Genomic DNA, 13407 nt, shown 5'->3' with positions numbered 1-13407 from the left:
TCTCGGACGGGAGGTTCTAAGGAGAAAGTGGCTCCTACTGACTTCCAGTGTGAGTTCCAAAGGCAGAGAGTTCCAGAGAACCGAGGTTTGCACAGTGTGCCTCATCTTTCCCAAGACTCTACCATCTTTTTGTTTTTCCCTCATTTGGTTCCTACCAATCAAAAAGTCAAGGTAGATATTACAGTCTTTGCTTGGGGGCATAGAGGAGAGGGATGTTGAGCTGGACACCTGTGGGAGCACGTTTTCAGGTTCCTCGTGGCTTTACTCAGCAGGTTCTTATAGAGAGGATGATTAGGACCACGGGCCTGAGTGCAGGTGTCTGAGATGGTCTGCACTTGGCTGTGCTGGGGGAGGAGGTCTTTTGCTCCACCCTTTGGTGTCTCTATAAAAACCCTGGGACAGAGACAGTCTGGGTCCCTTGGAAAAGGTACCAGGCCCTCTTGAGGCTATCCTTTATTTTCTATCTGTTTATCTTCGCAATATAAATCCTTCTATCTAATATTTTCTGCTGCTCACACTCAAGAAAACTCTGGGGAGCTGTGGGGTTGGTGGGTAAATGCCCCACAGAGACCATAACAGCAGCCACAGTGAAGCCCAGACCACCAGCTAAAACCCATCTCCAAAGGCCATCAACCATAGCATGGTCCTCACATGAACCCTGAGTGTCAAGACATACTGTTCAACGGTTCCCAAGAGCAGCATGTGACGTCAGAGGGGACATTCACTTACTTCCTTTCCTCCTGCACAGAGTTCGGGTGCCTCATCTCCATCAAAGCACAGCCAAATTTCTAGAAGTCAAAACAAATGAGCAGAATGTGAAGAACGTATTAGTGGATGGGCACAGAGTCTGGGGCCTTAGCTGGTAAAAGCAGAGCCTGAAGCCTGATGGATAGGAATCAGGGACAGCCAGGGGCTGAGATGGGCAGCCAATGCCCCAGCTGAAGGTTCAGTGTATGTATGGGGATGGGGTGGTTCACACCCAACAGGTGTGAACTCTCCACCCCAGTGTACGACTAAGTGTTGTGGTCTTTATTGTATGAAAGTGCTACCCCATGCTCAGAACTGGAGTACCTCAAACACACAGCTCCTGTGTTTAGCCAGGAGACACTGATAGACAAAACCTGGTATTGTCCCATTTGCCCAAGTTGGATCAAATCAAATCCTGGCTCTGGGGCTCAGGAAGAGAGGGCTTGCTTCTGAGGGGCAGTTGTGGGGAAGGGTTCTCTGGGGGATGGAACCCCACGCTAGGGCAGGGGCATTCCCTCTCACCTCCCCGTTCTCAGGGGGGTCTCCATTGCCAAAGGTGCTGGTGACCACCAAGACCAGGGCTTCGTGCTCCAGGTGCACAATGTCATACTCCTCCATGGACATTGCCTAGGTGGGCGGGGACATGGGAGAGGGGAGAAGTGAGTGGTGACAGGGAGGGATGAAAAGGGACAGGGATACAAGGAGCAAGAAGGTGAGCTAGTCTGAGCTGCCTCTGTGCTCAGGGCCAATGTTCCTACTATTCAGTGGGCTCACTAATGACATTTGCTGGCATGACATCTTGCTTATGGCCACTGTGTCCTGAAGGATTATGGGAACCTGGGCCCTGGTCCAATGAAGTAGTTTGTAGGAGATTAGATCTTTATGAAGACCCCTGGACTATGTTTTCTTTGCTTGCATATGTGTATGTGTGGTGTGAAGTGTGTGTGTGTGTGTGTGTGTGTGTGTGTGTGTGTGTGTGATGTGAATGTGTATGTGTGCATATGTGTGTGTGGTGTGAATGTGTGTGTGTGTGGTGTACATGTGTGTGGTGTGAATGTGTGCATGTACATATGTGTGTGATGTGAATGTGTGCGTGGTGTGTGTGTATGTGTGTGTGTGTGTGTGTGTGTGTGAGTGTGTGTGTGTGAGTGTGCATGTATGTGACAGTCAGAGGTTAACATTGGGTATCTTCCTCCACTGCTCTCCACTTCATTTCCTGAGACAGGGTCTCTTAGTTGAGCCCAGAGATCACTGATTTGTCTAGGATAGCCAGCCAGCTTGCTCTGGGGAATTCCCCTGTCTCACTGCCCATGTTCTGGGACTACAGGCAGGCCACTACCTGTCATTTACATTTGGGTGCTGGGCATCCAAACTCCAATTGTCATGCTTGGATTATAAGTGCTTTTCCGGCTGAGCCATGCACCCAGCCCTGTGTCTCCAGATCTTGGAGTCCTGACCACAGTTAGGGTAGGTGTGGTCTGGCAACACCTGACCAGGTTTGCCCAGTATTTTCTCTAATCCTGCCTCCAGTACCCCAAAGGCCCTGAGCTTCTCGAGGCTGAGGTGCCCACCATAGGGAGAGATTGTCACCTGCACCTTAGCATTTCTTGCACACTTCTCAAAGGACTTTCTGAGGAACCCCTGCCACCCCAGATGCTCCATGAGAACCAGGGATCTTGTTTGGGTCAGATATGTCTGGGAAATATGTATAGTTCGTAATTTCCCAAATTATAATGGGTGTTCATAGATGAAAAGCTCTGAAAAGTCCTGATATATCCATGGAGCTGTAGCTATTGAGGTTTCTCACACCGATCCTAGCAGGATGGGTTGTCATCAACCCATGAACATTTTGCTCTACAGATGGGGGTTTCCTGTGAACTAGACTCTTGGAGGATCCATGGGAGACCTATCTATGTCTGACATACATACAAATACGTGCATTATTTCCCATGAGGGTCCAGGAGCTTACACTAGCCTTGCTCACCTTGGCATCAAAGGCGTGCTTGAAGATCTCGCACAGCGTCTTGGCGTAGGCTTGTGATTTGCCTGTCTCCGTGGCGTAGAGAATGGTTGCTTTGACCCTCTTGGCCATGGCTTGCCCCATCAGCTTGGCTGAGAACTTGACGGCTCTGCGAGGGAGCAGGTGGAGAGACAAATGGGGAACAGAGAAGGGACACAGGAGGCTAGGATGAGACTTAGGGACCCCTTGAGACACACAGCACTCCGGAGTTCGGAGGCCATATTGACTTATGCATTATTTCCCCAGAGCAACAAGTTCTGAGGTCCAAGGTTGGCAACATGGCTGCTGTTGGATGGTTGTTTCTAGTCCTGAGAAACTTGTCACCAATAATCTCCCAGCCCTGAGTTAGAGGGGCTTTAGAGATTCTGAGATAAGAATTGATCTCATTTACGTATTTAGTGTGTGTGCATGGGTAGTCATGTGCTTCTGCCTTAGCCCAGGCACGGAGGTCAGAGGTCAGCCTACCGAATTGGTCCTCTTCTTCCACCGTGTGGATGCTGGGATTCCGATTCAGATCGTTAGGCTTGGCAGCAAGTGCCTTTACCCCCTGAACCATCCCGCTGGTCTAACTTTAATGGTTTTATTGTTGTTATTATTATTATTTTTTTTAACATGCACGAAGGAAGAACAAGACTGCTTTATTTACAAACATGCATCCAGCCAAGCTTCTGCATGGAGCTTGGTGCCTAGCAGGCAGAATCTGGACAGATATCAAATATCTCTTAAAACCCTGTGCCTAAGCTGGGAGGGGTTTGATATCAAGTTTGAGAACTTGAAGTTAGGGGTGTAGAGGTGACAGGGGAGGAACAGGCACAGGGGGAGAGAGAGAGGAAGAGGGAAGGGCAGGAGTGGCTGCTTACCACAGACTTGGCTCTACCTTCCTGAACCTGAAACTCCCCTCCCTGTTCTTACTAGGAATCTCCTGGAAGATAAATTCCTAGACATCTCCCACCTGAGGCGTATTGGCAGGAAGTCCATCATTTTATAGAATTGGGGAAACCACTCACACTGCAGGAAGCCTCTGCACTCAGGGGGAGGAAGGAGAGGAATAAAAGTGCCCTGGAGGGCTCCCCCTGGAAGGCTGGGAGCACGGAGAGCGTGGATAATTAACCCACAGGGTCTCCACCCTGAACTTAATAACAGTGTTTCTTCCAAGTGCTTTTCTCTCCTGGCTCCTGCAGAACGGAACTGTAGACAAAGGCTCTCCTGAGACCATTTTGGGTACTCTGGAGGAGGCTGCTGGTGAGCTCTTAGTGGCTGGAGCTTGGGGCGGGGGAGGCAGGAAGAAGAGAAAGGAGGGAAGAAGGGATGGATGGAGGGAGAATGAGAATATCTACTAGGTCCAGGTTCATGGGATCAGGTACCGCAAGGTGGACGGGAGTCTTGCCTCTGGGGTTCCTAGTATAAATGGTACCTGCTGCACACTTGGATGCCACACGTGAGAGTTCTAGAACCTAGGGGATGAACACAAGCTAGCTTAGCTTGCATCGGTGTCTTCTGCAAACAGAGGTTCCTGCTGAGGGGTCAGTGGGGTTTTCTTTCTTGGGACAGACAAAAAAACAGCTGTTGATTTCCATTAAAACATCTTGGTGGTGTATACCACATACACCAGCTGGACCCTGGGTTAAATGTGATTCCTTAGTGTCCTTGGTCCATAGCCTCCTGATCTTCCTTTGGGCTCAGTTAAACCTTATTATTATAATGCTAGTAATTAATAATAATAATAATTATTATTATAAAATTTTAAAAAAGACAGGGTCTTGCCAGGTGGTGGTGGCACACACCTTTAATCTCAGCACTCAGGAAGCAGAGAAGGCTGATCTCTGAGTTCAAGACCAGCCTGGTCTACAGAGTGAGTTCCAGGACAGCCAGAGCTACACAGAGAAACCCTGTGTGGAAAAACCAAAAAAAAAAAAAAAAAAAAAAAAAAGACAGGGTCTTGTTATGTAGCTCAGCCTGCCTTACCTATACCCCCCATCCTGTGTGTGTGTGTGTGTGTGTGTGTGTGTGTGTGTGTGTGTGTGTGTGTGTATGTGATGGTGGTGGAATGGAAATACCCACCACCGTGCTGGCACAGAGTACAGCACCTGCCTAGCTCCAGGTACCCCCAGCTTGTGAACAGATCCCTCCATCCTCCAGTGCAGGGCACTTACTCTGCCAATTTCTTGAAGCCAATCGCTCGCCGCTTCGTGGGGGTCCCATTGGTGCCCTTCCACACATGGGTGTTCCATGGGTCAGGCTGGGAAGAGAAGCAATGATACCAGTCATAGCCCTGAGGAAATTCAATCCCACTTGGAGATGCCCAGGGCAGCTAGGGCTGCCCAGCCCTCAGCCCTACAAGGTAGGGATTCAGCCAGGGATGGCCACAGATGTCCTTATACAAGGCGATGGGCACAGCCTCCCCACATGGTCCCACCAGCCCTTCCCACTTAGCCTAGGTCCTGTCAGACTCTGTTTGAGATAGGATCTAGCTATGTAGCCCGGGCTGGCTGCAAACTTGTCATCTTTCTGCCTCCTGAGTTCCAAGGTTCTAGGTGTGCACACCCCCTCCAACCCAAACTCTTCCTGGATAAGCACGTCCTCTTCCTGAATACTCATTTCCTGTCTCCATAAGTCTCTCGGGTTACTGGGCACACGTGAGTCCACTGACCCCGATAGAGACGGGCCCCTGTGGGTTGGGGAAACTTGGCCCAGGGCAGGGTAGATCTCGGGGCAGAGGGGGAGCGCGCAGGGCAGTGTGGGGCAGGACCTGGTATTCGAAGGATGGAGTGAGTCGATAGTTGAGCATCTCCTGGTGGAAGACAGGGGTGATGCTGCCCGACATGGGGGGCACAATCCACACCCAGTCGGCGGGGCAGCCCCCTCTGCAGCGGTATTCATTTTCCATGTGTTTGATGAAGGACTCCGTGGCTGAGTGGTGGTCAACGATGGTCACCTTGTCACTCTGCGGGAGGAGAAGAGACAAGGAGTCAGGAATGGAGAGAAGGTGGGATGTTTGGGAGCCTTCCTTACAGAGTCTGCCAAAGGGCTGCCTTGGGATGAGTCCTAGTTCTTGAAGTCTAACGGTACAGGACAAAGGTTCTGCTTGGTGCAAGTGTGCCTCCAAGACCTTCCCGTCAATCTTGCCTATCTTCCCTCCCACCTTTCTCTAACCCTGGAGGGGGGGGGGCGCGAGCCTCAGGCGGGAGCTGGACTCTCAGGGCTTTGGTTTGTTTTTCTTATATCTGTTTACTTATTTCATGCTTTACTTATCTTCTGTAACTATTTATCCCAGTGAAATAAAATCCTCTCAACTTAGTTTTAAGGAGTGAGTTCCAGCTGACTGGAGATCAGAGGAGTGAGCCAGCGTGGAGGTGGGCGGACCAGTGTCTGGCACAGGCTGGAGCTGGCGGGCATGGATTCACAAGCTGTCGAGAGACACTGCCCTGACTCTGTTCCTTCTCTCACCTCTCCTATGTCCTGAGTGTCTCCACCAGGGGCTCAGTTCTGATCATTTCCACAGCTCCTTAATTCTCCCTGGGAGGTGGCCTCTTGCCCCACCACTTCTACAGATGTCTACACCATGATGTTTTGTGAGGTGCTTACTCTATTCACGTCTACCCAAGGCCTGAATGAACATGCTTGTCCTCTGTCTACTCAGACTGAGGCCTCTGGTGCTCCCAGGACAGGGCTGACCTCAAGTCCTGAAAGTGGAGGCCGAGATCCCAGTTAGTGTCTGGACAACCGGAAGAATTGCCCGTGCCCACCTTGTGCTCAAAAGCAGCACTTTCTAGTGGTATACTTCCCACCCATCTTACTAGAACTCCTTGTGGGGGTGGGGGCAGGGAGCTATGTGGCTGAGAGTGAGGTTGGGTGTTGTCCCTGTGATGGGAATGCCAGAGTCTCTAATAGATGACAGAGCATGGAGATACCGCCCTCAAATGGCAGAATGGTGAGTATCAAGTCCAGGGTTCGCTCCCACTTCTCTGTAGCAAATGTCTACCGTGCCAAGGCCCACAAGACAGGAAGGCATGTGGACAGGAAGTAGGTCACATTGACAGATGGGAGCCCCCTGAAGGTGATTGTGTGTGTGTGTGTGTGTGTGTGTGTGTGTGTGTGTATTCAAGTGTGTAGGAAGGTGCATATGTGTATGCGTGTGGAGGTCAGAGGGGAACTTTCTTCAGATGTCTGTTTGAGTCAGAGTCTCCTCTTGGCCCAGAGCTTCACCAAGCTGGGCTAGGCGGGATGGCCAGCGAGGAGCCAGGGATTCGCCTGTCTCTGCCTCCTCTATCAGCATCGATGGGATTACAAGCATTTGTTCCCTCCATCTGGCTCTCTGCGTGGGTTCGGGGGTTGACTTTAGGACCCCATGCTTGTGAGGCCAGCACTCTACGATATATACTGACCGAGCCGTGTCTCCAGCTCCCAAAGGTGGATCTTGTTGGCAGAACCCTTGACCCTCTGTTTGGAGTTTCTAGAAAGTTCTTTCCCCCTCTCTCTTTTGAGGCTTGAGCACGGCGCTGAGCCTTAGGGTACCTGGAAGCTGTACAGAACAGCAATGTTGATCTCCACCAGCGCCTGGTCCTTCCACAGTGAGGACGTCTTCCTGGTGTCCAAATCCATCTTCTTGGCTACTTCCTGGAAGGGTGAAGGAAACATAGACTCACGGGCTGGCTAACTCTGGATTTCAAAAACAGCTGTGTTGTGAGTGGTAGAGTTCTTTAATGATCAGTGAACCCATTCCTGGGCTGGCTGACTGGCCCACAGGTTCCAAAGATTTGCTACTGACAATCCAGGTGGTAACCAAAGAGACATGGTTGGCCCTTTTGCCACCAAACTCATGTGCCAATCAACGGAGGAGACTGTGCTAATGCCTGACACTTGAGACCTGGAGAGCCGGGAGCTAGCTGCTTTCTCAGCCAACAACACTCTAGCAAAATAACTTAAAAGAAATACGTCCCAGCATTGGTATTTGTCATAACAGAATGAACAGCCCGGACAGAGAGGCCTGAGGCAGATTCCTTAATTAAAGTCATGCCTTTCCCTCTCTTTGTCAAGGCTAGTCGCTGGTGGGAGCCCAGGTCTCATTACTACGCTCAGATGCCACCATCCCTCAATCTGGGTAAATTGTTCCTCAGCCCCGGCTGACATTGTATATCCAGCAGCTGGAATTGAAGGGCCGGGGTGGCAGACCCTCTCATTTAAGTCCTGAGGTGACTTGGAGAGCAGAGAGCAGACTTATTAATTCACTGTCCGAGGTGAAGGCTTTCGGTTTAGCTTGGATCGGAATCGGGGGATACCTCTGCAGAAAGTGAATGGCTCCTGCTTTATGTGATATGCTTACCACCCTGGTAAATCTCTGAGATGGGGGAGGGTACACACAGCTGGGGCAATGAGCAGCAATACTTTGATTTAAAGAATAAAAATTTGTTATAAAGCGCCCTTTCTGACTTGAAGAAAAGCCGAACCACTTCCAGATGTTGCTTAAACTAGGATGCAGACTAGCTCTTTCTTTGGTGCCAGAGGTTTGTATATACTGGTGTTCATCTAGTGGAATCTTCTAGGGAGCTGTAAAAATGCTGATACCCAGGCCATACCCCAGACCAACGGTGTAAAAGTCCTATGGACTGAGGCCCTACCACCAAGAAACTCCGACAACCACTTTCCATAGTGACACCAGTGAATATTGCTTTGTTTTTCATGTTTTTGAAACAGGGTCTCATGTAGCCAAGGCTGGCCTGGAACTTGCCGTGTAGCAGAGGACAGCCCTGAACTCCTGATCCTCTAGATTCTACCTCTCGAGTATGGGATTACAGGCGTGGCTACCATACCTAGTGACGCCAATGGGTTTTTAACAGCATAAACCTAGTGCTTGGCTCTGAGTTCTAATCTCAACTCTTCAACTAATAGACTGTGATCCAAGCCCAGCCTTGACCTCTCTTTTTCTCTCTAACCGCTTTGGAAACAAGGTCAACAGTTGCAAATCGTTGTTAGGACATTTGTTAACAAACAAAATACAACAAAAAATACGAAGGGACTGGGGCTCTAGCTCAATGCTACTGAGATTGCTCAAGGACCTTGGTTCAACCCCTAGCATCACAGAAGCAAACAGAAAACCAAAACCGAACAAACTTAATAAACCAAGAGCCCCAATCCTCCAGGAACACACACACCCTGCATAGCTTCTTCTGCTGGCCCTCTACACTGAGCACTCCTCAATTGCATGGTCAGACCACCCTGGACCAAAATATTAGAAAGAATTGCATCTGTACAAAGCATGTGAAGCCATTCCCCCTGTCGCTGGTCTTTGAACTGTAGAGGGACAGCCCTTTATATAATACCTACCCTGAGTCTAGAATCATATGCCAGCTCCAGAAGGTTCAAATATACGGGAGGCTCAGTGTAAATACCGCAGCATTTTATGTATGGGACTCGAACATTGAGGTAGGAGTGTGTGTGTGTGTGTGTGTGTGTGTGTTTGTGTGTGTGTATGTGTGCATACGTATGGGTATACACATGTGCATACATGTGTGTGGGTACACATGCTATATATGTTCATGTAGAGGCCAGAGAGAAGCCTCAGGCACCAGTGTTGTTCTTCGGGGGCCGTCTGTCTCATCTTCTGAGGCAGGCTCTCACAGTGGCCTGTAACTGACCAAGAAGGCTAGGCTGTCTGTCCAGCGAGTCCCAGAGACCCATCTGTCTCCACTGCCCTGGTCTCGGGGTTATACATACCCACTACCAATCCTGGATTTTAAAATGTGAATTCTGGGGATTAAACTCAGTTTGGGTGGGAAGCCCTTCACCAACTGAACCGTCTCTCGGCCCCTCCGCAGATAGTCATAGCTGGAAGAGCCCAGGGAATCCTCTGTGGATGTGTCAAGGGAGGACTTCATGTGCAAGGTGCTTGCACGGTATTCGCTGTGGAGGTGGCTGCGCTACTTGCTACTTCAACCATCGCTAGGAAAGACATAGGCGCTTCTGGCATTTCTAGAAGATTCACCAGGACTGCAGTTCTGTCCGACCCCTGTCCAATCTCCCAGCCCCAAAGCTGCTGCGCAGTTGTCCACTGTTCCCGCATCCAGGGACCTCACCTCCAGGATGTTGTATCGAGAGTTGTCACAGTAGTCACGGACGCCGATCTCTGTGCCCATGTACCAGCCGCTGAAGGGACAGGCGCTGAACTCCAGGCCGCCAATCTCGAGCAGCATGTTGGACACAGCAGGGAGGCCGTACCATTTGAGCCCCAGGTCTTTAAACCAGTCAAACCTGCAGAGAGCAAACGGCCCCTGCTCAGCATGGAACAGTGTCTCCCGAGCATATGGGTAACAACATCCTCAGGTTGGGGATGCTCCAGGCCCAGTATCCGCTGGGACCATGCACAGAACCAGATTATTGACATCTCCACCTCCCCACAATCTCCTCTGTCCTATGCCTTCACTTTTAAATCTATGCTTGATTCCAAGCTTAATGTTTCTCGCTCTGGGAAACCTTCCCAATGTCCAGCTGGGTCTGGGTGACCTCATATTTCTCCTCTGCTGTACTCTTTTGGAACTGAGTGTTTTAGGAGTTGTTTTTCTACAGTCTTCTCCTCTTTGACACAAACCACAGAGGCAGGGACACAGTGGGCCCCTAACCTAGTGCCACGGCTGGATGGAGTAAGGACTGTAAAGACAGTTGAACGGGCCTAGAAATGAATGGAAGCCAAGTATGCCTCGGCATCTGGTTGTGTTCTAATGTATCAGGAGCCCCAGGACAGGTGTTCCCTGTCCAGGGAAGACTCAGGCAAGGCAGGTGGGGTACCAGTGCCAGGTTGTAACATTGCAGGTTCCCCCTGAGGCTTAGCCAACAAGGTCAGCACTGTTATTTGTATACAGGATATTTTAAATGAAGCCACACTTAAAAAAAAATAAACATTAAAAAACCAAAAAAAAGCTCTTTAAATAGACAGGCTCCCTCTTGTGTGACTCACCTGTCATCACACCCTCATGGCAGGTCTGAGCTGAATCCTGTTTTTATTTTAAAAGTTGAGATATAGTTCATCATAGATTAAAAATAATTAACTTGGTTTTTTAAGGTCTGTTTTGCACATTACTTAAGTTTCTTAGCAACCTCCCTTAGGTTAGGCTCCAGTCTGGCACCTCAGCGTGGCTTTCCTTCATTCATCTTATAATTACATTTATTTACTTGTGTGTGTGTGTGTGTGTGTGTGTGTGTGTGTGTGTGTGCATGCGCGCATGTGCGTGTGAGCATGCGTGCATGCATGTGTGCACACGTGCTGTAGAGGATAGCTTACAGGAGTCAGTTCTGCCCTCCCTGGTGTGGGCTCGGGGATCCAACTCAAGAAGTCAGGCTTGGCGGCAAGCTCCGTTACCGGCTGAGCCATCTAACTAACAACGCACTAACATAGCACATCCTTTACTCTTAAAGTGCACATGCCACCTGCTTCTCTGACCTTGATCTCTTCGCTACTTCTGGGCTCTAGATTCTGTCTGAACTTGGTTCACTCAGGGTCAGCCACTGTATACAGCTTCCTCGACAGAATGCCCATGTTCATAGTAAGACAGTAGGCTTTGGCTGGGCAAAGGGCAGGTCATGGAGTTGCTTAGGAGTAGACGTGTCTGATGGCTCAGGCTGGTTCAGAAGGACCCCTTGTCTCCCAGCCTGATAGCCAGGATGGGACCCAGGACCCTCTTGCTGTCTGTTGGGGTTGGGAGAACCTGGGGTGGAGGTGGGGAAGGAGATGGACAGAGGAGGTTTTTTGGGGGACCCCCATCCCCAGGGCAGTTCCTCTTACTTGGGGTGCCTGATGGGCACTTCCAGCACCAGCTCTGGGGGGATCTGGAAGAGCTCAGGGTCATTGCCGTTGGCCTGGAGCAGGAGCGGCAGGACGTCGAAGCGGCCTCTCGGGGCTTTCCAGCCCTGCTGTATGCAGATCTACAAACAGAGTCCCCCTGTCACATCTCTGCCCCTGCCCCTCCACACACAGCAGGCACAGGGGGCCGGGGAAAGCAGAGGTCCTCACACAAGCTCTCTGGGGCCTCTCAGTCATGAGAGGAGCTTTACATACATACATACATACATACATACATACATACATATATACATACATACATAAAAGCCTCCTTTACAAGCTCAGTCTGACCTCACCATAGAACCAGGGCAACTTCTCCAGGGGACACAGGTTAGCGCTCTCCAGAAAGGGTCTCCTGGGCCGGCTAGGCACACAGAGGGAATGAGGGCTGAGTCTGACTAACTGTGGCATCCCCTACGGGCTAGCTTTATGTGTGGTGTTAAGTGCTGTAAGATACAAAGGAGATCTCCAATGCTGTGGCTCACTGTAGAAAATGCGCAGCTGTCCACAGACACAGTGAGACACAGGAGTCCAAGTGTTCTGGAGGCCTCATTAAAAGGAAAAAACCCAAGAAAGGAGGCTCATTTCATTAGCATACTCATGCTAAACTGTGAATTTTAAATCCAACTATGTACCTCATATGAATAATAATTCATTAACAATGGATTAAGATTTTAATGAGACATTTGACACCAAAATTAAATAGAACATTTGTTCATTTACTAAATATATTAAAATCTATGCTTATAGAATGTAATAAAGTGCATTAAATATCAATATTCATTTACTAATTATATACATTTTTATTATTTGATTTTTATTTTAAGTGTTCTCTCTGCGGTGTGTGCATATTGTGTATGTGCTTATGTGTGTAGGCTCTCAACCTTATTTTATTAGAGAGGGTCTTTTTTTTTTTTTTAAAAAAAAAAAAACCTTTATTGTTTTTATTTTATGTGTGTGGGTGTTTTGCTTGGGAATACATCTATGTACAAGGTGCATCCCTGGTGCCTGTGGAGGCTAGAAAAGGGTGTTAGATTTCCTTGAACTGGAGTTATAGACAGTTGTGAGTCACCATGTGGGTGCTGGGAATTGAACCAGGGTCCTATGGAAGAACCACTAATGCTGTTAACCATAGAGCCATCTCTCCAGCCTTGAGGGTCTCACTGTGTAGCCCTGACTGTCCTGGAACTCACTAAGTAGACCAGGCAGGCCTCTGGCTCCAGAGTGCTGGACTGAAGGTGTGTGCTACCACACTGGGCTCTACCAACTTTTTTGAGACATGGCCTCTGGCCACACCTGGAGCTCACAGGTGTGGCTAGATCGGCAGCCAACAAGCAGGATCCTCCTGTCTGCAGCTCCTCTGTGCCGGTATTACAGGCATGTGTCTCTGTGTTGAGCTTTCTGTGGGTGCTGGGGATCCATGTTCAGGCCCTCAAGCTCATGCAACAAACCCTTTGCTTACTGAGCCACCTCGCCAGCTCTATTTTGTTTTGAGACACAGTCTCACTATGTAGCTCAGGCTGGCCTCAAACTCACAACCCTTCCACCTCAGTCTCCAGAGTGCTGGAAGTACAGGTGTACACCACCATGATGCACAAAGAAGTGAGTCTATTTTAAATATGATATTTAGTAGTAAAATTAAATATATTTAATCCATGAGGTTTCCTAATTTATCCATATGCGAATTTGCTCTACCCTACTACTATAATTTCAAAATATACTCAATATAAGACTACTGATGAGCCCTTTCCCTGTTTGTGGTTGTCTTGGAGATCTCTTGGTTGGGGTCAGCTCAGCTGTGTAACAT

The 13407-nt window shown here is 49.3% G+C and overlaps 1 protein-coding gene across 1 annotated transcript in view; it reads right to left on the bottom strand.

Annotated features, from left to right (window-relative positions):
- Window positions 1–13407, bottom strand: part of Nos1 (nitric oxide synthase 1) — an 85758-nt gene that overhangs the window by 36091 nt on the left and 36260 nt on the right. The window contains exons 8-15 of the mRNA XM_059249430.1: window positions 11544–11683; window positions 9841–10015; window positions 7283–7384; window positions 5517–5711; window positions 4921–5006; window positions 2732–2876; window positions 1270–1374; window positions 730–788 (exon numbers count right to left, since the gene is read on the bottom strand). Coding sequence (XP_059105413.1) covers window positions 730–788; window positions 1270–1374; window positions 2732–2876; window positions 4921–5006; window positions 5517–5711; window positions 7283–7384; window positions 9841–10015; window positions 11544–11683 — 1007 coding nt within the window. The remainder of the gene's footprint in view (window positions 1–729; window positions 789–1269; window positions 1375–2731; window positions 2877–4920; window positions 5007–5516; window positions 5712–7282; window positions 7385–9840; window positions 10016–11543; window positions 11684–13407) is intronic.

This window comes from Peromyscus eremicus, chromosome 23, assembly GCF_949786415.1.
Source record: "Peromyscus eremicus chromosome 23, PerEre_H2_v1, whole genome shotgun sequence".
Classification (NCBI taxonomy): Eukaryota; Metazoa; Chordata; class Mammalia; order Rodentia; family Cricetidae; genus Peromyscus; species Peromyscus eremicus.
This window is presented reverse-complemented; position numbering and strand designations above follow the sequence as displayed.